This window comes from Diuraphis noxia, unplaced genomic scaffold, assembly GCF_037042655.1.
Source record: "Diuraphis noxia isolate RWA-SAM2 unplaced genomic scaffold, SU_Dnox_SAM2 contig0003, whole genome shotgun sequence".
NCBI classification, from domain to species: domain Eukaryota; kingdom Metazoa; phylum Arthropoda; class Insecta; order Hemiptera; family Aphididae; genus Diuraphis; species Diuraphis noxia.
This window is the reverse complement of record NW_028301713.1, coordinates 10,440,093-10,467,178: the sequence shown is the minus strand read 5'-3', so window position 1 is coordinate 10,467,178 and position 27,086 is coordinate 10,440,093. Positions and strand designations below refer to the sequence as shown.

Genomic DNA, 27,086 nt, shown 5'->3' with positions numbered 1-27,086 from the left:
AAAAAGGTAGTGGTTTAAATTTAAACAAAAACAAGGTATGGAAAAAAAACTGTTAAATACGCTACCTAACAGACCGCTTTCGTCAGAAGATATTATAAAATGTATAACAAAGTTGAAAATCAATCATTTCCGTGGAGTGTTTTCACGTGATAACTTACCTAAAAAACCGTATGTAAATGAATGTGGTATTTTAAACTTAGATATATCTTCAGGTAATGGAAGTCATTGGGTAGCGTTTCATAAAAATAAAGATAAAGTAGTATATTTTGATAGCTTTGGTGATTTACCTCCACCAATTGAATTACAACACTATTTTAAAGAGTATAAAATAATATATAATTATTCTAACTATCAAGATTTCAATTCATTCAACTGTGGACATTTATGTCTTGAATTTTTATTATGCATGAATCTGTTACATTAAGTTTGACTGGAAACACAACTTTATTATCCACGAATTATTTCCCACCTCTTAACGTTTACGAGGATTCGGAAATAGCTTTGTTATATTTGAAAACACGAAATTTATTTCCAAACATAAATTTAACCAATAACCGACTGGAGATAGATGTAATTCCGTCATTAAATCATGCGCATAAACAAAAAACGTTTATATGTATTTTGGAAGAAGGATGTTATGAAATTGAAGATATTAACAACAAAATTAAGAAAGAGTTATATCACTTCAATAATGAATGGGGAACACAGCTAACATTCAACGTATCTATTGATCACGTCGATTTTAGAACATACATTAAATGCAATGGAAGACTAAAGTTAAATGTTCCAAACAGTATAGCATCTGTTTTTGGATTTGAAAAGAGAACCTATGGACCATTACATGAAGATCTTCGTTCGGGAAAAGCTGCTAATTTAAACACAATTAACTCTATAAAAGTTATGTGTAATATAGCACATGGGTCATTCAACAATCAACTTCAAAGTCATTCAATATATGAGTTTTTCCCTAGTGGAAGAACTGGATCGAAAGTAGTTCAGTCGCCACCAAATTTGATATATTACAGATTAAACAAAACAGTCATTAATTCAATAACTGTACAGTTAGTTGATCAAAACAATAATCCGATCGATAACTTTAATGAGACATTGACAGTTGCTCTGCATATTAAGCGTCACTAGTTTCATTATTAAATTTATATCTCAGATATTAGAATGTACGAGTCAGTCACTTTAAGTTTAACCGGGGACAAAACCACATTATCTGCAAATTATTTTCCGTCTATAAACCTTTACGAAGATTCAGAAATTGCTTTGTTATGTTTGCAGACATTTAATTCATTCCCGAATATCAATAAACATAATAATAAATTTGCTATAGAAGTAGGTGATCATAATAATAATAATGATCGTATGTGGTGTTATATTAAACTGGAAGAGGGATGTTATGAAATTAAAGATATTAAGCATCGCGTTAAGGAACAAATAAATATTTATAATGAAAAATTCAAAACTCAGTTAACATGTGACATTTCGGTTGATCCTAACGATTTCAGATCAAATATAAAATGTAATGGAATACTACACTTTGAGATTGCACATAGCATGGCACCTGTATTGGGTTTTGAAAAACGAGAATATAAGCCAGAGTATGAAAGACTCTTATCTACTCATAGATCGGAAAAACCTATGAATTTAAACACAATTAATTCTATAAAAGTAATGTGTAATATAGCTCAAGGATCATTCAACAACCATCTTCAAAGTCATTCGATTTATGAGTTTTTCCCTAGTGAAACGCTAGGATCGAAAGTAGTACAGTCACCGTCAAATTTAATATATTACAAATTGAATAAAACAAATATTGATACGATAACCGTTCAGTTAGTTGATCAAGATCATAAATTGATTAACAATTTTGGTGAGGCATTGACAATCGTGTTACATATTAAACGTTACGGATCTTGATATGGGATTAAAATTCAATATAAATCCGCTACTTCAGATCAGTTCAACTAGTCATAAGACTAAAGTGGTACCGGTAACATCAAATAAAGTAAAAAAATTGACGTTGAAAAATAAAAAAATTTTGCAAGCTCTAGGTTATCAATTAAAACAAAATGCCTGAAAGTGATATTTTAGATATAAGTTCACGGTACGAGACGGATTCTAAAATAACGAAAATTGAATATCATTCATATACACCGTACACAACATCGTTTAATAATAATGATGAAATACGAATATCAGTACAGCAAACAGATGTTTATCCGTATCTACACGAGAGCTTTATTTTTTTAGAAGGAACAATATCTGAACCTGATAAAGTGAAACTGTGTAATAATGGTTATTCATACCTCTTCGAACAAATACGATTAGAAATAAATGGAATAGAAGTAGATAGCACACGTGTTCTTGGAATCACAAGCTCGCTGAAAGGATACTTATCTGGTACACCAGATAACTATAATTGTTACGAAAATTCTGGCTGGAATTTGAAAAATGGAACACAATTAACAAACGATAAAGGTGAATTCAGTGCTTGCATTCCATTGAAATATTGGTTAGGACTGTTTGAAGATTATAAAAAAATATTAGTAAATTCAAGATTGGAATTAATATTAACTCGAAGTCATACTGATTTAAATGCGTTAAGTCTTAAAAGTGATATAGTTGCTGCTTCAGGTAAAGTTGTATTAAATAAAATAGTCTGGAAGGTTCCGCATATTACTGTTGATGATGAAGAAAGGTTAAAGTTATTGAAACTTGTAGAAAAAGAAAAAAGTTTGTTTATTCCTTTTAGATCTTTTGAAACTTTTGAATATCCTGAACTCGGGACTACTAAAAAAGTAGTATGGAACTTGAAAACCGCTTCAAAATTAGAAAAACCACGATTTATTATAATTGGATTACAAAAAGGTCGTAAAAATACACTAACAAAAGATTGTAGTATATTCGACCATTGTAATCTAACGAACGTTAAAGTATTTCTAAACTCGATTGCATATCCGTATGATAATTTGAATTTAGATTTTTCAAAAAATAATTTTACATTATTATATGATATGTATACATCGTTTCAAGAATCGTATTACGAAAAAAGTATACGGAACCCTATATTGAGTCCATCTACTTTTCTATCGAACGCACCCATTATAGTTATTGATACTTCAAAACAGAATGATTCGGCAACAGCCTCAGCAGTGGATGTTCAATTGGAAATTGAAGCATCGGAATCTCTTACAGGTGTAACTGCTTATTGTTTGTTAATTCATGATCGTATTGTAGAATATGTACCTTTTACTAGAGAAGTAAGAAAACTTGTGTAATTTTATTGAACAAAATAAAAAAAGTTTATTAAATAATTTGTGTTCTTTACTTGAAATATAATTTTTATAAAAATATTTGATTGAAAAAATTTTAAAAAACGGGGAAAAATAGTTGATACGGTAAATATTTTTGTGTAAGGCGCAAATAGGTGGACAATCTTGTGTAATCACCGTATTGTGTTACGCGGTAAATCAGAGTGCTCCAAGCGAGAATTTTCCCCTTGAAAAAAAAAAATTACCGTGGAAAAGCTGGCTGTGAACATACAAATATATACTACTCATATATTATACACAATGTTATGTAGGAATAAAAAATATGAGATGAGTTTTTTTTTTTTAAATTAAAAACACATTGTATATACTTAGTACATATTATGTACAAGTAAATATCGACCTACCTATTTCACAAAGTTTCGGCAGGAAAATTAACCTAACATGGCTGACATATTATAACATGTTAAATGTATTATTACGGTTTGATCGATATAACACTACCTAAAATAATATTAGAATGCCGTGACGATACATATTACTATTATAGTAAATAATAATACTATTTTAACACTCAGTTCCAAGTAATTTGATAATATCTAACTTCTTCTTTTACAGTCCACTCATGCATATAATAATGGATTATGTACTAAAAATAGAACTACATTGAACATTTCCGTTATTTATAACAATAATAAATAATAATTTTAAAATTTAGGCTTTTTAAACGAACAATTATCTGATACAATATAATATTCGGACATAGTGAACACTATAATATTCAATCGTTTCTATGCACAATTTTTTTTCTTAAAAAAAACAAACTAAATCATCTTAGCATTAGTAGGCTGCTGGTAACCATTCAAGTATAATTTGATTGTCAATGTTTAAGTGAAATCAAAAGCAAATAATTTAAACGTAAACAATAATGATAATATTTTAACTTGTTGTTTTATTGCATATCGGAATATGATATATATATATATATATATATATATATATATATATATATATATATAATACCGCGTTACAGGTTGTTTGCTAAAACTTTTCAATGTAATATAATATACACTAAATGGCGAGGTATGACTACTAGGTAAAGTTTTGAGAGTTTGTAAACAGTACCTACATATTAATCAATTAACTGTTGGACATTATAAAACAAAGTATATAACAAAATAATATACAATATTACGATGCCACGAGACATCCTGTGTCAGAAAAAACGTTAAGTTTTATTTTTCGGTTTATTTATAAAAATTATATATTTTTAGTAACTTTTAGATTAGGTATGAAAAAACTTGCGTATATCTTATCGGCATAAAACACGCTCCAAAAACGAATTAAAACGAATTAATTTTAATGAAATAATTTGTATTCCAACTATAGGTATTAAATGATTAGACTGCTGCTGCGTTTGATAATTACTGTTTATAACTTAATCGACAGTGTAAAGAATAAATATTTTAAAACGAGTCACTGAATATGCAATTACAATATTTTTGACTTAAACAAATATACTATAAGGTCTTATAGTGATTTTAATGCCACATGTTTGGACACATTAGTAAAATGAAGCTGGATATATATCCCATTATGAATGAAATAAAACGACATAAAGTGTGCATCCAAAATGTTTTGATTAATACATAATAGCAATAAAAATGTTTTATGATGAAATTAGATAACTTTTTACACAACGAAACGTGCTTTTAAATTTGTTCGTGGTGCGTACTGATGGCTACACGCAGAGCGGTCAAAATAACTCTTTTAGAGTTATTTCATACAGACTTAATGCGTAGATTTTATTTTTAATTAAAACGTTTTAAAAAAAAAAATAATAATAATAAACAGTAAAAATATCATAACATAGGTAGGTATGTTATATTTTATGTTATGCAAAATACACTCAAAAGTACCAAAACACATTTATTTAACGCTAAAAATTGAGGCTTATGAACTTAGCTGCAGCCCATTAAAATATTGAAATGAATAGTAAATTACGATAATAGCATCATTATAATTTATAATAATATCATTAAACGTGTGTAGGGGGTCACATGTCGTATCGTATTATTGAGTTTTTGGAAGCCTTAGAGGTTGAACCCATGTCATGGTTGTTGATTGATCGCCGCCGAACTGCACACGGGGGACTGTATAATACCTATATGGAATAATATGATTTCTCGAGACGTTCTCAGCAGTGGCGCAATAATAACAATAATAATAATAATAACAATGATATAATAGTAATATCGTAGTAGGAATCCAAACACTGACATCACAAGATGATGGAAAATTAACTCCCGAACATATAAAACACATACAAACACACATACTACGATAACCACGAATATAATACAAAGCACCTCAAAAAATTACATTTCGTTTCGATAAACCAACAAAGTCGAAAACGAACAGTTTTTCAATTTCGAGTTATTTTCTTTACGTTCGCTCCAGCCATCCAGAACGCACACTTTAACGACTATTATAACTTTAACACACGACGACCGTGAACGTTCAAATACAGATTATCGAGTCGGTATATGTGTGAGTATATATATATATATGCTAGATATATTCTTCTTCTACCCGAACGTCTTAAGCCCCACCAGGGGGGTCCAGGCGAATAACAAAGCCGGAGAGCGTGTTTAATGAATGGCAAGAGTCGCACGCGATACTTGCCTAAGTGGCAAACTCAACCTCGACCGCCCGCCCACCCACAATTGTGCGTGTGTTTGACTCTCCCCGCAAACCACCCTCTGACTTCACCGACGTTTGTTCAAACCCATCCCGAGCATTGCAAAATGTATACCACTCTTTCGTCGGATCCGCGAACCGCACACGACCTCTCAACGCGGTCCCTCGGTCGCCGGAAGTCTACGTCGGTGCGGTGGTGGCACGAGAATTTCCGCCGGGTACGCTGTACACTTAGACCTACGCTTTATATAATATACGGAATATAGCACATTAATCGGCCAACTCAATGTCTCCCAAAGTCATCGTCATCGTTATAGCTGCAGCGGTACAAACTCTCGCTAGCGCGTTATTCGTAATACAATACACAATTGCAGCCGCCGAACGGTGCTTATTGTGTCATCGTGCGGCAACAGTGGTAGCAGTCAACAGAAGCCACCCAACACCTCCTCCTCTTCCACCCGTCGTTGGTTGACAAATAGACCTTATAATGCCACGACCGCGACTGTGTGCTAGTAACGTATATAATATATATATATATATATATATGTATGAATATTTATGAGCTGTGGTCCACGTGATAGACTAAAGTAGTCCGGTAAAACTTGATTGCAAGTTTACTATACTGCTGGCTAGCAACGGCGTATATAATGTTTATAGAAATATATATACACAGGGCCGCCACTGAAAATGTAAACAGAGCAATTTCCCTATCTATACGGCCATAATATATATACCGCAAGCAGTAACAATCAATCCCCGGAATTGTCCAAAACTCCGTGTAATACGGTCACTAAATCGCTCTATTGCGTAATGAAAGTCTAAAGACTGTAGTATACGTGAATATATTATATTATATATAGGTTCCGTAAAACCGTTTTGGCTAAACGTAGAGGGCTATATAAGGACTTACTAAACATAGGTTCGTGTTTATTCAACAATTCACCTCCTTGACAAAATGACAACACTGCAGACTAATACTATAATATTATTACTAAAATGGTATTTCAATACAATAATTATTATTATTATTTGATGTACCTATACGCAATATGCAGTGTATAATAGATAATAGATGTGAATTATTGTTTAAAAGTTTAATTTAGGAATATGATAGTTTAACTATGTTTGATAATTAGATCATAATTTTTTTTATTTCGTTAGCTGAATATTTAATTATACGTGGAGGCAATAATTTATTTAAGCTAAATAAGATTGTATTATACTATAAAATTTGATTTTAACGCAATATATGTATAGGAACTATTTACTTATTATTTTCACCAATTATTTAATAATTTTATAAGCCCCAACATAAATTTGATTACAATATGCGTTTATTAAATACGGTGAATTTTGCGATTAAATTGATTTTTCCATCTTGTGAACATCACATTTCATTTAATTATAGCAAACGACGACATGTAATTTATCATATCGATTTTATCTAGTAGCATGTAGTTTGGTGTATAACGATCAGTATAAAATTATAATAATTTGAATCTCTTATTCGATAGGTAAACTGTATTTTACAATTTACAAACATTGAAATAAATTATAGGTTCCTATATTTTGTAATTTTATATAAATACAGCTAATTTTGATTGAAAGTAATTAATAAAATAATAAAATGAAGTCATTAAAAAAATATTCAAACAATAAAATCAAAAATTAACTAGCAAAATAATAATATGCAGTTGAGGAAAACATATTTTTGTAAATTATTTATTGTGATACGCAAACCAATTATTTTTCATGAGAAATGCGATGTATAATACTTTAAATTTTTGTTTTTAATAAGTAAGTTATAAGTGATATTGTTATCGGTTAATAGTAAAACAACTGTCAGATGTGATTACAGCATCAATAAATTTAATAACCTGATTAAAAGCTAAATGGTGGTATGTGATGTAAGGGAATGTGGTGTGATGTGTTGTGCTTGTATATTATTAGTGTATCCATACAATATAATATTATACATAGTAATATCAATATAATGTATAAACTGTATGCATTTTGCATTTTGTTATTCCAGCACTTTTCCCAATTTTTACATCAACATAAATAACTATAATGTTTTTGAATATAAACAACACCGTAACATGACATTAATTAAAGATAAAAATTTAAAAAAATAAATTATTTTCTCAATTATGTGTACGGAGTAATAAAAAAAACTGCAATCTATGACCGTATATTCACTGAACTATGAAAATTTACTGGCTCATAAAATGTTTATGAAAAAGTATAGATGAGTATATAATATATTATTATGTCATTAAAATGATTTTAACCACACAAATTGAGGTAGAGGCATCACACGTAATTAGTAGGTAATAATAAACCAAACTCACGAAATTGTAAAATAACCGTAAAATGTTATGCGTTTAGACGGTAACAATGGATAATACTGCTAAGCTTTCATTTTTACCAACTTATATATATATAAATCAAGTGTATATTCCATTGTTTTCTAAAAAATCTGTTATATAGCACAGATACGTTATATAAAATGTATAATTTTATTAGCTACGTTTACAAGTGTTCTTAAAAACATCCGATGAAGAATGAGGCGGAAAAAATAAAACAGAGGAGAATGGTTCTCAAGGTTACTTGGTAAGACATCTTTTTCTGGAAAAATACGACGGAAGTTCACTATACATATTATACATAAAATGGCATTAACTAGTTTATTAATTTGGATTTCAGATATTATTATAATTTCAGTACACGAAATGAAATTAATATGCCGGTGTTCCAACGTACGAACTATATAATGATACAATATAATATTTAATTATATGCAAGCATAATAAAAGTAGGAGGTGAATAAAATCACGAGTTTCCGCCCGTTGCGCCATGACATCAGTCCATAGTCATTATATTTTTTTAGATTTTTAGTCGCTAAGTCAGACCGAAACATTTTAATAACAATGTTCAGAAAACTAGTGAAAACAGAGTGTAGACTTTAAAATATAAGTGTTCAGTATGATAAATTCAAGGGTGGGCTAGCAATAAGAAAGTCACAATCAGCATAATATAATGAAAAATAATGATATGAATAAGAGCAAGGAAAGAAATAATACCAATTATTGTTATTATATTAGAAAAAATATTAAACACGAGATGCATAAACGATGCACGATATGTCATGAGCCGAGGTTTGGCACTATTATGCACGTCATATATCATATTTCATTAGATGAGAAACAAGAAAATTTGCAAATGTGTCCAAATGTAGAGATGACAGAGCATCACTTCAACTATCTTAGTTTACACGAGTTAAAAAAAAAATGCCATCATATTGAACAATTTCCATTCGTCTTATATACCTAGTCGTAGTAATTCGTATATAGAGTGCGAATGTAATTCGCCATCGAAATTACAAAACCACAAAGCTACCACCGTGGCTCCTTGTGTGATTTAGTGGCGATGCACTTGATGTTTATATATATATAGAACCATAGACCCCTCTCGGCCTTGAAACAATAATTTACAGCCGCGTTATATTCACATAGTGCTGTTTGTGTAGAGTTTGTGCATTATTTCCGATAGGGACCAATAATATATTATTAAATGTATGTATATATATATATATATATATACAAAATACATATCTACCACTGTTTTAGTGGCAGCTGTTAATACATTTTACGAGAAGTCGCACTGCCAACGATTGCTATAGTGGCAAATTAAATTAAAAATAGAATACGACTAGACAAGCATACTATAAATAATATTATTTTCCAACATACATTCATATTATAATGAATGACGATGTGTAGTAGTTAATGACACGTTAATTTACAATATATTTAAATATACGCCTATGTTACAACCATATAACCTGACGTGTATTTTAAGATCGATTACACAATAATATTTATGGTAACGCAATAGCATATTTTAAGCGTAGTCGATGTTGCTGAATTAAAATATACCTTTCAACCATGCAGATTCAAATCCACAACCTTTCCGAATTTTGGGTTCAAGAGAGTATTTTGCTTGTGCATAATAAAACTAAATTAACATATTATTACATTGTTTTAAAGTATAGTGATCACTTTACTCTAACTTACCGGGAGTATTTTAAATGTAATTCACTTGCACAAACCTGTGCACCAACACATTTTAACTAAAATTAGTATGATTTTGAAGGCGATTTCTAAGTTTGGATTAGTACAACTTGGTTGTTTTAGTGATTTTTTGAATGTAAGGATCTATGTGAGAAGTATGATTTGAGACATAAGGAGAAGCATTAGTTATGAGTTTGAGGATTTTTGATTGGAACACTCCGATATTTTGGCCAGATGTGTTTTAGAAGGAGATTATAGATGTGAATTTTGGTTTTGAGAGATAGTTTTGAAGAATGGACCTGAGTGAGTAGAGACGTTGGTTTAATTTTCATTATATTGTATAAATGTGTTTAGCCCATGTTAGACGTTTGTCGAAAGTTAGTCCGAGATTTTTGGCTGTGTCGGAATTTGGGATAGACTTGTTGTTTATATATACTGAAGGAGGATGAGTGTATTGGAAAGCGAAGGTAGTGTGTACAGATTTATTTTCATTTATTTTGACGCTCCTGCAGTTGGAGTACCAGCGTGAAAAGTCATTCAAATGGCTTTGGATAAATAAACGTCGAAATTAAGTTAGGATCACTGTAGGTGGAGTAGATTGCTTTGTCATCGACATATTCGGCTACTTGAGTGTTTGGATTAGTGGGTTGGTCTGCTGAGTATATATTGTAAAGAGTTAGCGATACAACCGCACCTTGAGAAACGCCGGCTAAGATTGGAGAGATACTAGAGTGTTCTGTTCCTGACCTAACAAGGAAGTAGCGGTCGTTAAGGTATGATTTGAAAAAAAGGTAATATGAAGGGGGTAGGAATGATTTTTATATGAAAATGAGCCCGAGGTGCCAAACCTTATCAAAGGCCTGTGTGATATCAATGAATACTGCCGAGGTGTAAAGTTTCTTTTCAAGATAACAGCTAGGCAATGGTATCGCTAGACGGTGTATTTGGTAAATGGTTGAGTGATTTTCCCTAAATCCAAAATGTGTCTCAGGAATTAATTTCTTTTCGTTAATGATTGAGTAGATGCTGTTTAATATAAATTTTTCTAAAAGTTTTAAGAAGAAAGGTAGTTGACTTATAGGCCTGTATGAGGAGGGGTTATGAATAGGTTTTTTTAGTTTAGGAAAAAGAATAATTGTGACGAGTTTTCATTAAAGTAAATTTTTTTAAATAATATTTTATTTAACTGAATATCGTATTGTTAAATCTTAGATAATTTTATTCGTAGTAAAATTAATAATATATAGCTATTTACATTATTATGTATCTCTAAAAATACTCCAATGATTGTTTTATCCAAAAATAGTATATACTATCCTATCGATGGACCTCATACAACTTCGTATAATATTTTGTGCAAACGCAATTGAATGTTTAGAAAAGGATTGAGTTATTTTATAGGTACTGCCGCAGACAAAACAATTTATTTTCTAGCAATAAAATAAGGGTCGAACGGAAAGATAAAGATCGCAGCAGAACGATAATTACAACGGTATTACGCATACAACGAGATTTTTTTATAATGAATACGCCTTAAGTCGGGCGCTTTAAGCATTAAAATATGACGACTTAATAATCCTTACAATGTTTGTTATACGGTTACTTTTAAATACAAAATAATGGTCATAATGACATATATTATTATGTAATAGTAGTATGTTAGGTATAATGTTATTATGGTCGTGTAGTGTAATATTTGTATTTTATTCTTTATAAATGCATTTTTTAAATGAAATATATAGTTTTTTATGCGTAAAAAAGCTTTGAATGGCTCTGTTAAGCGTTCAAACGTATGAGGACATATTATCGTTATCGTATAATAACGTAACTTAATAGTATAATAGTTATGCTAGTTTTAAATCGATAAAAACGCTAGGTCCGTTTCGCCAGCACTGCCACTTTCGAATCTAAATACCAAACCCTGATATTATTTTGTACTTTTTTTTGTACAGTTTTGTACAACCACCCAACACGAGAAAATCCGATTTTACCATACGCATGCTGGTAAAACGTTTACCCAGCACTGTCAATGACCAATTATGATCCTATCAAAATTTAATTTATACAGTATTATGTACTTTATTTTGTAAAACCAAAATAAAATTTTGTGCAACCCCCCAAACACGAGAAAACCCGATTTTACCATGCGCGTGCTGGAGAACCGTTTCCCCAGCACTGCCAATGACTAATTATGATCCTATCAAAATGTAATTTATACAGTATTATGTACTTTATTTTGCACTATTTTGTAATACTAATATACAATTTTGTACAAATACCAAAACAACATAAAACTCGTTTTTTTTCCATTCGCTTCCTGGAGTAGGTAACGTATCTAATATTCGAACTGCATGTTTTACCAGTGCCATCATATTTTCTATTGTGTTTCTAGCAGTAAAGTACTACGCTGTTCGCCTGCTCAGTACGACTGTAGAACAAAAATAAAGGGACGGCTGACTATAAGTTAATAATAACCAACGAAGGTAGTAATGAAAAACCTGAGTTTAGCCGCGTCTTCCTATCCCCATACTATACCTGTCTATGGCTTAAATAAAAATAACAATAAGTAAAAATAGAAAAACCCCAGGATCTGGTTTATGCATGAACGTTGTATTATTTATGGTTAGATTGTTATAGATGGTCATTTCCAGTCTTGTAAAAAATACTTTTGAAAAAGTATTAAAATACTAATACTAGTATTCGCATAAAAAAGTATTAAAAATACTTTTACAATACTTACATAAAAATGTATTTGACGAATACTCACAAAGTATTTGAATACAAATACAAGTATTTTTTTTTTAAATTGTACACCTTATAGTAGCTGTTTCCAAACATGTTTATTAATAAACATGAAATAACTTACAAATTAGGCTATAAATGTAGTACATACTGCTCATATTAGGTATTTACCAATGTATAATATAGTATCATGATATATTTATACCTGATATATAACTTTGATAGGATCATAATTGGTCATCGGCAGTGCTGGGGAAACGTTTCTCCAGCACGCGCATGGTAAAATCGGGTTTTCTTGTGTTGGGGGGGTTGTACAAAATTGTACAAAAAAAAGTACAAAATACTGTATAAATTAAATTTTGATAGGATCATAATTGGTCATTGGCAGTGCTGGGGAAATGTTTCTCCATCACGCGCATGGTAAAATCGGGTTTTCTCGTATTTGGGGGGTTGTACAAAATTGTACAAAAAAAGTACAAAATACTATCAGGGTTTGGTATTTAGATTCGAAAGTGGTAGTGCTGGCCAAACGGACCTAAAAAAGCTAAAATAAATGCAACCTATTTTTATACCACAAAGAAAAATGCGTAATGGATGCCGGGAAGGCTTCAGATATACTTTGATGGTTTTTTTCAAAAGATTTCTCGTCACCCAGCACTTAAAAACTTAAAAATGTACATTACGTTTAATGTTTTAACTGAATGAAAGTCAATAATTCTTCAGATACTTAAAACTTAAAAACAATTTCCCCCACTGATAAGAATTTATAAATTTATAGGTATTAATACCTGCAACGTTAATATAATATTTCAGAACATTATATATATATATTTTTTTTTTTTTTTATTGAACGTTACTATATATGTTAACATTTAATGTAGCTTGTATTGAAAAAATTTTGGTTATCGCACGTATTATGTAATATTCTTTACCAGTTAAAAAAAAAATAATGATTATAATAATAATAAATTGGTTAGTTTAATAGATATCACTCGTGTTAGTTCATTTTCGTTTTTTTTACAAAAAATTAAAACATAATATGTGTAAATTTCAGATTTAATGTAAAATTACGATTATCGATTCTCGATTGGTTTTTAAATAGTACTTTTTATTATTTAAATACATTTTGCGTTATTTTTAACCAATTTGTTTATTTGTTTATAGGTCAACTCCAATTGTGGGTCAAATTGTAAATTAAAATGTATAATATAATAACAACAAAGTTATTGTGACAAAAATCCGAAAACCTATCAAGCTCTAACGCTCTCTACCCCCTCTCATTCTCTTTCATATTAGAATTTCGAATTTAGGGTAAGTGATTTACTCAGATATATAAATATAACTTATAAGGGATCTATTTTCAGAGCCGAAGCGTTTCGGCATCGTGGCCCCCGTGGCGCCTTTGGGTCTGCCGGGCTCTCGGCCAAATCGGCAAAGTATATTCTCCTGAAACGCGGCGGTGGTTTTTCGCCGGTGCGGCGATTTATCGGCTTAGACGCGGCATATTTCAAACCCTTATATAACTTCCTCATATCATTAAAACTAACAGCCGCTTTCTCTGGAGTTTCTGATATCCGCAATGTACCAATATCACATGACGACAACGCGCGAGTTTTGGCTAATTAATATTACAAGCTGCCAGATATTATGAAAAATAAATATTTTAAAACTTATATTATCCCAATCCCAACCATCGCGGTCGTCGGCATGAAGGGTGTAATCATATCGAGATCATAAAATATAACATAATATTATTATCTGTCCTGAAACATTATTATACATCAAACATGTCACGACTTCGAACGTAATCTTAAGAATGTATTATCGTTAATTGATTATTGTTGTTTTTTTACTGTTATAAAAGTTTATTTTTTACATAATTAACAAAAATAAACCGTGATGGCGTGATAGTCAGATCAAATCAGTCACACAAAATTAAATATTTTATAATTACATACGAGATAAACAAAATCGTTGTTCTGTTGTCTACGGTTTCTTACTAATATAATATAACTGCTTAATAGTATAATATAAGGAGTACATATTGTTATTGTAATTTTTTGAAACACAATTTTCGACAAGATAATATGATTGTCGTTTACGTTATGCACAAGTAGTTTATCGCATTGTACTTGGTGGCTCACGAGGGATCCATTTGAATTTAAGAAAAAAGTAATGTTTCTAAAATAAATTGGACATTTCGATAACGATCGGAGATACTGCGGAAAATAACTTTCTCTATAATTCATATTTTATTTTTATTAGACATTAAAGAAAATTATACAATAGCTATACTCGGATTATAGTGTGCAACGTGATACAAAAATAAAGCAATTTTATTATATTTTTAACGTTCTGGTGGAAAATAAAACACACACAATATAATATAATATACGTATATAAATTATATATACCTTATATAGCTCTAAAAAGTAATAAGGGTGATTTATGCAAATCACTGTGTAATAGGCTTAGTGTATTGCTGAACGGTCATTGAGATAAATAGGCCGTACACAATGGACGGATATAAAAAAAACACACAAAAATAAACAAATTATTTAGTCAACGGGTTTTGAAACGTGGTGGATCAAAAAAAAAAAAAATTTTACTTTCCAGAAATTTACATTTATTAAAGGGAAATAAAGTTTTTAAAACAGCCCGGTAGGTACAACTAAATGATGGTGCACATTATTATAAAAGTAGTTATTCAAACGAAAAAAAAATATTTCTTAATATTCATCTAAATATTTATAAAGATATATAGGTATTTTTTGTTTTAATTGACATGGAGTGATTTGCTTTGAGTAAATCCATGTTAGTAATACAATGTTAGTACAAAAAAGGTAAAAAGAGTAAAACTACGATAAGTGCATTTGAAATTTAAACTTTTTATAATTCTTGAAGAATATAATCCTTAGAAATATATAAGCTAGTAGTATACCTAACCTAACCTAATAATTATTTAAAATAATGTTAAATTACCGTATAAAATTTCAAAATTGGTTGAGCTAATACTTAATGCTGCATATTATATATATATATACGTATATATATGCTGTACAGTTTAATGATTTTACGTTTCCAGATCATAATCCCTAATAGATTTTTATGTAATTATAATTTCCATGCTTGAACAAATATATTCTTTTATAATAAACAATGATTTAATTTTAATTTCGTTTATATATTTTTATAGAGGATTATTTTATTAAACCACGCAGGGTTATGCATGCCTAATAATACTGTGTATAGAATACATATACAATGCGAATGTATAATAAGTAATTTACCGCGATGATGCATGATGGAATACGGTGGACAGTATAAGTTTTAGTTCACCGTGTCGATAACATATATAATATAATACAACATATTCAAAGATGTTTTCACGCATCTTTTTACCACGAGGATGCGGTGAGGAGATACGTTTGGCGATTTATATGCAAAGCTTGGCTGAACGATGCGACGACAGCAGGAAGTATAGGCTTGTGAAAGGTCGAACATATACATGTTAATATAATATAATATATAAAGCTATATGCAATTAACGTGGGGTGGATGTATATGCTCTAGTTCGCCGATAATATATGTATATATGTGTACATGAAATAAGTGAGGAACGTGAGAGGGAATGGAAAGAGGTCTTCATCAAAACTTACTAGCCTGCGCTGTTGCCGCACACCACGAGTTGTATATCATATTTTATAATAATGATAATAATATAACGTGGTGTCCGGTTAACCATCCGAAAAGTAAGTTATAGTCGCCATTAAGTCTTCACGACACATTCTTGCCAAAGGATGCAAAACGTATGATTATAAATTATACATGTACATACACGCAGTGTATCTACCTATTCAAGTATATGGCCACAATAACCGACATATATCTTAATCTCTATGTACAATGTTATTATACGGAAGTGTGTGTGTTATATGTTATTGTTTTAGTGAATTTCGTTTGATGTGGTGACGACTGATATTAGGTCACGAATATAATATATTTTATGTTTTATTATATCAAATTTAAAATCCCTTAATATACACAACTGTATATTTTTACATATTATAATAATACAATAGAGTCACAAAAGAATTTTATATAATAAAAAGTCACACGTTTCCAAGAATGAACAATTTTACCACTGGAGGTGGTACTCCATATTATATTTATAGTTTAAATTTGTCTTTTATAATATTTTGAAAAATATAAAACCAAAACAATGTAAACGGAAATTTTTGATGAAAAATTGCATATTTTAAACAACGATTATTATAATATGTATTCGTAACAATATACTAGTCAAGAGTCCTTTATTCTTTGAAGCTGTACCCGAATCTGTGAGTACTTTTTATACGTTGTATAACTAATAAACCAACACACCTGGTCTTTTTTTCAGTTCGTACGGCACACATTAACGGTTTTTCGCGAAAGTGGTCAGCTGAAATAAATGTCGCGGTCAAACCCAAAATCGGCCGACCGTGTTCTAATCGAATCCCCGGGGGCGATGGACGGTCAGTCGCCCGCGTCGTGTTTTATTGCTCGTTAAGCTCGTCCGTGGCTAGTTCTCTATCCAACCCCCAATCCTCAAACAACCTAAGCCGTGCAGTTAGGTAATAGTCACTACGCAAAATACACACATACTCGGTTTGGATCCTGGAGTGAAAAGGGCTACACATACAGAGTGCTCCTCAAGTTCCCCGAATTTCATTTTGCCTATACCTACCGTTGTTTCTATTACCTATGGCGTACCTAAGCACTTAAAACAATTTTGATGACAACTTACTATGGATTGAACAAAAATCATAATATTTTTATCAGTAAGTCCAGCTGGTTAGGTTAACGAAAACATTAGTTTAAAAAAAACCCCTAACATACGTATATCGAATGACAACACGTGCAATACCTCCAGTATGATTTGGGTATACGTATATATGCTTTGTATTTCATATAAATAGCGAAAGAAAGTTATAACGAATGTACAATTTAATATCTGTCGCATCGATTTCTACGAGCGAAGCGCGGGTGTGGCAAATTCGTGGACGTCTTTAACCACTTTATATATGTATAAATATACACACAAACCTCACCACCGCATTGTTCCCTTCAAATCGTTCGACTCTCGTGAATCACCCTCCTCCACCAAAAAATATTATATTATTAAAAAATCGTTACGTAAGTGTAAAATATAGTCACTACGGTTGATGTAATTAATATAGGTACCTACTGTGTTTATATTAACATTATGTGTACAATTTGTATACTTGTGTCTTGCATCGTATACCATTGGTAATGTATGTGTTTAAAACAACTACATATAATTACGTTTCCAAAAATAAATTGACACGAAGAGTGAATAATTTATTATTTATGACGAATTAATACGTATTTTTGTACTTATAGGTACGCACGTCGTAGATCGTTATATTAATTTAATTATATGGATGTATAGGTTACGATATATGTATAATAATAATAATAATATTTTGTTTAGTTTTTTATGGGGGAGAAGAGTTTAGGTTGTGGAAATGGATATCTTACCATCGATGTTATTAGATTTTTTTTTGTTCTGATTTCAGTCCCGTTTTTTCGTCCGATGTATGTATAAACTTATAGGTACACAAAAATAGTTTTTTTGAAAGCGAGAGCTCAATGCATTACCGATATTATATTATTATAAAGGTGGGTGGTTACGTACGGCACTGGATTATAGAGAAATCCGGATAACGGTTCCTATATCCGAACAGCAGACACACAACAAAAGCAGACTTAAAGGAGACAGCGATGATGTTATATACCATCCGGGGCGTTGCATCTCTAAATATTCTATAGGATCGCCGTGGCACACAGCATAATACGAATCACGTAATAAAACATTTCTAAAACCGTTTTCGGCAGTCATGTTTTATTTATACGGAACGAGAGTTGGATGTAATATTTCCGAAATCGTGGTGAATGTCATCTGTAATTCTTATCAAAACCCGAACACGGCTTTCAGCGTTTATCCGTTGTAAATAAATAATCGGTTTTGTACGTCATTCGTGTGTCTCGTCTCGTGGCCGGCAGGCATATATTCCGAAGAACGCCACTCATCATCGAGCCGGACATAAGGCAGCACTTAATTTATTTCCAATATTATTAAATATTATTATTCCACGGGGAACTAAATGTTGTATAATACGTCGAAAGCATTTACGACGCTACCGTTGATGTTTAATAAACTATTTATGGGATTTCGTACGCAGAACACGCGTGGTTAGTAATTATTACCATGATTAAAAGACACTATATACTTCCAAATAAAATATGTTAACAGGTCATGACTGTTCGAAGAATCACATAATACTTCATGCTTAATAGACAATAATATGATATACTATCCGATAAACTTTTCATATTAATAATTAGAAACAAAATATGTTCGTATTCGCTCATATAACAATAGTATCGGAAGGCATGCCGAACGCCACTGAAACCAATTTTAATTTAAAAGATGTCTTTGATTTCTATGTATAAAAATCTCACTTAACATTTCAGACTAACAGTGGTGTTAATAAAAAGATATTTCCAATTTTTTTTGAAAAATTACTATGGTTTTTGCAACACTGATGTAGTGAAGTCTATAGACAAATTCGACTAAACAGTGATACATATAAGATAACAATTTAAAAAAAAATTTCCTCTGCAGTTAATTTCTAATTTTTTTTTTTTTAGAATAAAAAATAAAATCTATAAGTATATAGATTAATTAATACAACAATAAAACATGTCAAGTTAAATAGTTTGAGAAAAGAATCATTATGCTAATTACTAATGAGAAAATAAAAAAGTACTTACCTGGGTATCCGTTGATGAAATTTCGTCGCAATGCACGCCATTTTAAATTAGTAATCACGCATACACGAACGTCGACGTGAAAAGACGATTGTCCGAGAATCTAACGGTTAGACGGACGCTGAGAAATGGTCGACAACAGCCACGAAAGTCTAGTTCACACACTAAATTACAAGACTATGCACACGAACTTTACCTTACTCTAAACGGTGACGTTAAAACGGACTGATCGAGAATACATTTTTAAAATAAAAAAGAAGCACAGCGTAAATGGACCAAACATCAAACTATGATCATCGGCGCCATTTTCTATTATATATTGAAAACTGACCTACGTGATATGACAAACAATTTAGACAACGATCGACGTCAACCCACCGTGAGCTTGGGCGTCAGAATTTATACCATGTTTGAGGTGACAGAATTTAAACCACTACCGCAGTCATACGAGATCATGTCATTCGTGACCAGGTAGCAACATTTTAAAATATGCTACACCTGAAATAATTTAAATAACAACATAATTTTACGCTGGTCATACTTGAAGCATCGCATTGTCAAATTTTCAACGAATTGCCGCTGTTTGCGACTACGCGTAAACGATTAATATTTTGGTTTTATTGGAAAACACCATCATAACACGAATTTCTTATGTTTTGTAAACTACGTATTTCATCATAAGTATTGAAATTCAACGTGATTATTAACACTAATATAATAATATGTGCACAAATTATTATATATTGATCCTTAAACTCGATTGACATTCAAAAACGATAATAAGCTTTGTTTTCGCAGAAGGACGGCAATTATTATCAAAGAATGAAAAAAAGAATAAACGGATGAAAGTCAACCAAATTGTGAAAATACATAAAAATATATTGTAAGTATTTATTTTATCAATGTATTTCGGCATACTATTGTACTAAAATATTTTGTAAAACTATGATGCATGAACACAATAACTTTTTAACTAAAATAAACATCTTTGAAAATGATTCAAATTTTGGACGCATGTCACATATTGCAATAGAAAATAACTATTTTAATAATTGTTGATAGAAACTACAAAAACAATTTTAAAAAGTATGCTGGAATATTTTGAATTTTACAAAAATTCAAAAATATATTGATAATGGTTCCTGAAAAACCGGTTAAACCGTAGTTTTTTCTTTATTGAACACCTGAAGCGGAACTGACACCAAAAGCCAATTAAAGATAGCCATTTTGTTGAGTTTATTTTTCTGAAAATATTGACGTTTCAAAATTTTATTTTCATTAATTTTCAGATTTTTAATATTTTTTTAGTTTCGAAAAAATTGCGAATTATTTAACACCGTAATGTTATCAAACATGTGACCCGCCGCGCCACGCGCATTCCCATACGACTGGCCGAATACTTTCCGTGTTCCTAATAGTTATAATACTTATAAATTTATAATCATATTTGATTTCTTCAAAACTAGAAATAATATTAAAAATGAGGAAATTAATGAAAATACAATTTTGAAACGTCAATATTTTCAGAAAAATAAACTCAACATAATGGCTATCTTTAATTTTTTTTTGAAATAATTAAGTAAAATAATATATTTTTAACACACCCTATACATCGGTTTATTCGAATTTTATGAAGTTAATTACATTATTGTTAATAATCCTAGTTAAATTGAGTATTTTCGTGCGAAGAAAATAATATAATGTCCGAATTTATTAATAAAATTCCCAATGCTATTAGATACTCAGTATTACGAAATATTAATTGATAATTCGAATATTGTTCTATTTATATTTTATATTAAAACTATACTAATTGGTTCAACATTTAAATACAAATATCACAATTATTGTTATATTGTTCGCAGTTTGCCCCTATGCGGCTATGCACGTCTGTATTGTTTTCATTTGTTAGTAATAGCTTATGAGTTATGAGTTATGATAGAAAAAGTGTTAAATAAAATTTTATGTTTGTAAATGTCCAAAAGGGATGAAGAGAGATGAATTTCAACTACTAAATTCATGCACTGTATGAGACTGTTATAAGGAAGCTATATGGTTAACATTTTAAGCTTAAATTTTGCATTTTTTAGTTACACATTTTTTTATGAAAACTAGACAAAATACATGTCACAAATAAAGAAGATACTTCATAATATAATAGTACTTATATTATATTAATGTATTCCCATTTCCTACCGTGTTTTAACTATAACAAAACAGGTATTAAAATAATGATATATTGTATTTATAATGTTACTATTATTTATAAACTATTATTTATTGCATATTGAGTATTGGTGATAAAAACGAAAAATTTTATAAAAAATTTAAAAAAATTTAAATTTCCAACAATTTCTTGGCCTGAAATAGTGTTCGCTTTGAATATTTAATAGATAATAAAAATTGGGTTTATAATTATTAGAGCAGGAAAATAAAATAAAAATTTGAAAAAACCATTCCAAAAACCAAAACCGAAAATTTTAAAAAACCATTCTTAAAACCGACAAATTTTAAAAACTTTTTTTTGAAGCCGAAACAAAACCAAAACCAGAAAATGTAGAAAATTGGTCTCAAAAAACGAAATCGTAACCGTTAAAATTTGAAACGGTTTCCGATCTCTGATTCAAACTTAAATTCATAATACCCAAATCATACAAAAATAAAACTATAATTAAATGAAAATATGTCACAAACCATACGATTTTATTATAGGAATAACAACACGTATAATTATTATTCCTGATACGGATAACTAGCCGTGGTTCTTAAAATACTCTGATGAATTAAAAAAATTGTTTTTACTCAACATTTAATATTATGTATCTAATTGACTAATATTATGAGTATAATAGCGTTTTTAATGGATTAACATTTAAAATATATCCACTAAAAAAAATAACAAAATGATTATGCAGTCAAAAAATATGGGTTATAGATACTTATTGATATGTTGTAGTTTATATTTATATGAATAGTAAAACAAATTTAAATAAAAACTGTACATAATATATAATAAATTGTATAAACATCAAAAGCTAATGGCCTATGTTGCTGAATCCATAACGTTCAATAAAAATTAAAAATTTTAAATATTTTTGATAATACGTTGTATATTATGTCTAAAATATATAAGAAATAATATAGCGATTTATAGTCAAAATATTTTTCAAATAAATTATGTAATATATTTCAAATAGTTTTGTAAGAGTCATTACTTAATTAGGCATACTTTTTATTCTCATTTCAATATAATGTTTAGAACTCCTAAATATTCAATATATTATACCGTATAACTTTTACCTTTGTTATGGTTGCATCCTTTACAGTTTTTTTTCTATTCTATTTCCTGTAATGATAACTGAAGGAAAATTCCAAAAATGAATTTTCATAAAAAGCAACATCCGTGTTCAATTTTTAGTCGTTTGATGGTTACAAAAACAAAAATGTTATATCTTCACTCCAAGAACTTGTCACTTACCTAAAAAAAAAAAAACAAATACATGTAGGATACTTAATATAACACATTTTAATTTAATTTTAATTTTAATTTAAGATAATATATAAAATACATCCATTCTGCGCTGAATTATAATAAACAATGAATTGCATCGAATGAGTAGAACTCATAAATTGTATACTGTTAATCCTATCATTTTTATTTTTATTCAAAGTATAGGTAACATTATGTTTATTAAAAACCCTGAAAAATTGAATCAATTATTATAAAGGGCAAAAAATACTTTTTGTGTGAAACCATTTAACAATGAATCATGGAGTATACCTATATTCATCTGATATCTATTGTCTCAAATAGATTTGTTTACATACCTACTTCATGATAGGGTTTGTTTTTATAACTGAGGCGTTACGCGGCAAAGTCAGCAATATCCACTTTTATTGAAATATATGTTTTGATAATATTCATATAAAACTTTTTACTCCACGCCGTTTGGTGACACTGATTTTTATCACATATAATCCCCCATCGAGATAAAACGTTTTAATACTAGCTGATCGCAGCAAAGTGAGCAATCTCCAATCATAATAGCACGCGCGGCAGAGACAGCAATCTCTTCTGTGGCAAATAAGGCAATCTCCATGCGTTTCTGTGACAAAAGCGGCAATCTCCGTGGTTCCGCAGAAAATTTGACAAAGTCCATTTTCCCTCCTTTATTATTTAATGTTATCGACATTTAACAAATGATATGATTACAGAAAATAACACCAAACTCTACTATTAATCAACGAAAAAAAAAATACAAGAAATAAAGGTAAAACAGTTTTTCAACATTTACCAGAAATCACTGCGTTTGGATATTGCTGACTTTGCCACGTAACGCTTCAACTAACATTGTACTAGTTCGTAATTGCATTTTCCATATTATTAATAATACAGATTTGAAATATATTATATTATTGCTTTGTTTCTTTTAATATGAATCGAACCCCGTTAAATAAACTGCATATTATCGAAACGCGTAAGGGCAATTAATTATTATACAATTTATATTATAAATAATCTATATTATTGAAGATAGTTTGTCGTATATAATGGACATACTTTGTTGATGACGAGTTGAAACAGTAATCCTCTTACTGTCAAGTCAGTGGTTGAATTGGAAAAAAAATAAAGGTGGACTCTAAATGAAGTTGAACAATAAAGTGAATTAATTTAATAGTAACCCTATTCCTTGATGAATATAATAAAGGGGTACACTATAATTTGAAGAAAAATGAAGAGTAGCTCAGTCCTGCGTCCTCCTCCAATTCAACCACTGTGTCAAGTACTGCAAAAGTTCAAGAGAATTATAAAATTATACCTATGTTATAATAAATAATTGGGTAAAGAAGGCTGTGACAATAATCCTATACCTACTATAGGACCTATATGTTTAAACATAAAAAAGGCTTTTAGTAGGTAGCGAGTAAACGGTATATGGGTGGCTGAATATTATGTTAAAATATAAATATGTGTTTATGTGTGTGACACTCATTCGGACTTGAGCGATAGACGGTCATACTTGAAAATAACAATCGTCAGTAGTTGTATGTGTGTGTGTGTACATCAGCTGCTAAAGTAGCTGAAAGAGCGTTTAAAAAACCTTTTCCGGTTATTATTATCAGAACTTAGGGTCGAATATTTTTGTGTTTGGTGAAACTATATTCGAGATTTTATTTATCTTGCAGAAGGATGTTCATATAATACGTGATATTGGGGATTTTGGAGGAGTATGTACGCGAATACGGTATTTATACAGCTGAGGTTATCGACGGGTTACTACCATATCATTCTTATCACCATCTTTATTATTATTAGGATTATTCTATGGTTTTCTACCCTAGTCTTGACGAAAAATAATAACAACTGACAACAAGATTGACAAAAGAGCGCCTTGTCGGCCAGAAAAATTGTCATTACATGCTCGCTTATATAGTAAATGTTGCGATCCAAAAGTATTTAACGATAAATATAAGTTACGTAAATATACAGTTGTTTTGCAAAAATTAAACGATAGTGGTTATGCATACACGCGTGACTTGCCGCTAAGCTGTAAATATACTTAAATACAATATCACAGTGGATTTTAACGTACAGAGATTAAATTCATTTTGTGGTTTTTAGATATAAATATATTTTGTTTATTGCTTGAAATCGTAGGTATATTAATATAAGCCTTAATTGTAGAATTTGAGTCCAACATTTTAAATGATGCACAAATTCTACAGCTAATGTTTAAATAAGGTTTATGGATATTTCGGGTAAACATAACTCGTAAGTTATTAAAAATTTGAGAATTTAGAAAATTTAATGTATTTCAACAACACGGTTTTTATAACATGATGCTCTTTGTAAACAATATAGGAACTCTTCAGTTGAGTATTAATATACTCAACAGCTCATGGCGGTTACAATAGTATTATTATGTTTTTAGTTCGACTCAATACATTAAAATATGAAAGATAATTGAGATATATAATTACGATGTATTATGTATATCATAAGAGGAGAAACTGAGATATTATAATAAGATATGTGTATTGTGTTAAAATTACTTAATTGTAATCATTTTAGGTATAAGAAACCACGAGACTGAAGTAATAACAGGTACCTAATAGTTTGTTGAATATTTCATGGCCAAATTTGGTCCACCGCCATTATTAGCCCAAAATAAACAGATAATGTAGTAATTTTATTGAAATATTATAAGTGTCCTGGAAAAAGACAACATGGCATGCTGAAGCGTAGAGTAATATTTAATCAGAAAGTTGACTAGATAGAGTAATAATTAAGTTCCGAGAACTTAATTAGATAAGCTGTAATATCTCAGAGGTTGGAAAGGGAGATATTTGAATTCCCCATGTTTATGCATGTTTTTTATTTTTTTATTTTTTTTATACAACCAAGCTAAGTGCTGTGATGTGGATATAAGTTAAAAAGTGATTTTCCCAAGCTATTATAATCCAACACAATTAATTTCATAAACCATCACACAAGGTTTTTTTCTCAATATATATTTTATGTAAGTAAATTGCTTTAACTTAGAAAAAAAATTCACGCCGAAGTGCCTTTGCTGGTTTGTTCTTCCCTCAAGACGCTCAAGCTAATACATATATATATATAATTTTTAAAAAACATCATTTATGCTTATTGTACTTTTTTTATGCACAGATTGTATAAAATCTAGATTAAAAATAAAAAAAATTGGAAAAAAAACAATTTTCATAAGTTATTATAATTTTTTGGTTTTTTCTTCTCATTTACCATAACGAACTAACGCAAAAAATATATTAAGGTATACACGTTGTCATAATGGTATATGTCAAGAACAATGAGTCGTATAACAACCAAACTCTGTTATAGACGATTAATATGTTATTTTTTTGATATTTTATAACATAAAAAATATGCAAAAATAAAAACACATCAAGAACAGTTTAAAACCCCTACAATTAACTTCAACCACCTACCTTGGGTTTTTTTTATCCAAAACAAAAACAACATAATTTTAGAAATAATAATGCTCCCTATCTCGATCAGAGAATATGAATTGATCATTCAAATTAAACGTAAGTCATTAAAGCTGTTCTTAGGATTACTACCTAGCCAACCCATGGACTCTTATTGTGCTTAACTATGAACGAGACTTTCAGATTTAACACTGTTAACAGATAAATCAAAGTTACTTGAAAATATTTATATACATATTATATTTGTATACAGGGAGGTATGTGATTACTGGTTTATAGAATCAACCATTTATTAAAATCAAAAATGAAAATGAAAATCTCAAAATCAAATCGTATGTTACTAGTTTACTACTAATGTTAAATTGACCTTTTATTGAAATCACCAAGTACCGGATAATTAATCACTTTTTTTTGAATAATCTTATCGTTTTTATGGTATTTCAAACTGATTAGTTTATAAATCCATTTTATTTTTGAACTTATCAGTATG

The 27,086-nt window shown here is 29.9% G+C and overlaps 3 protein-coding genes across 3 annotated transcripts in view; 2 read left to right on the top strand and 1 right to left on the bottom strand.

Moving 5' to 3' along the window:
* Positions 1 to 27,086, bottom strand: part of LOC107165601 (neuroligin-4, Y-linked-like) — a 354,388-nt gene that overhangs the window by 286,817 nt on the left and 40,485 nt on the right. The gene's annotated exons all lie outside the window — the stretch shown is intronic.
* On the top strand, positions 1,174 to 1,948 carry LOC149056697 (uncharacterized). The gene has a single exon (XM_089222258.1). The coding sequence runs from the start codon at positions 1,174 to 1,176 to the stop codon at positions 1,924 to 1,926; it is 753 nt and encodes a 250-aa protein (XP_089078384.1). The 3' UTR covers positions 1,927 to 1,948.
* LOC149056696 (uncharacterized) lies at positions 2,077 to 3,323 on the top strand. Its single transcript, XM_089222256.1, has one exon. The coding sequence runs from the start codon at positions 2,079 to 2,081 to the stop codon at positions 3,285 to 3,287; it is 1,209 nt and encodes a 402-aa protein (XP_089078382.1). The 5' UTR covers positions 2,077 to 2,078; the 3' UTR covers positions 3,288 to 3,323.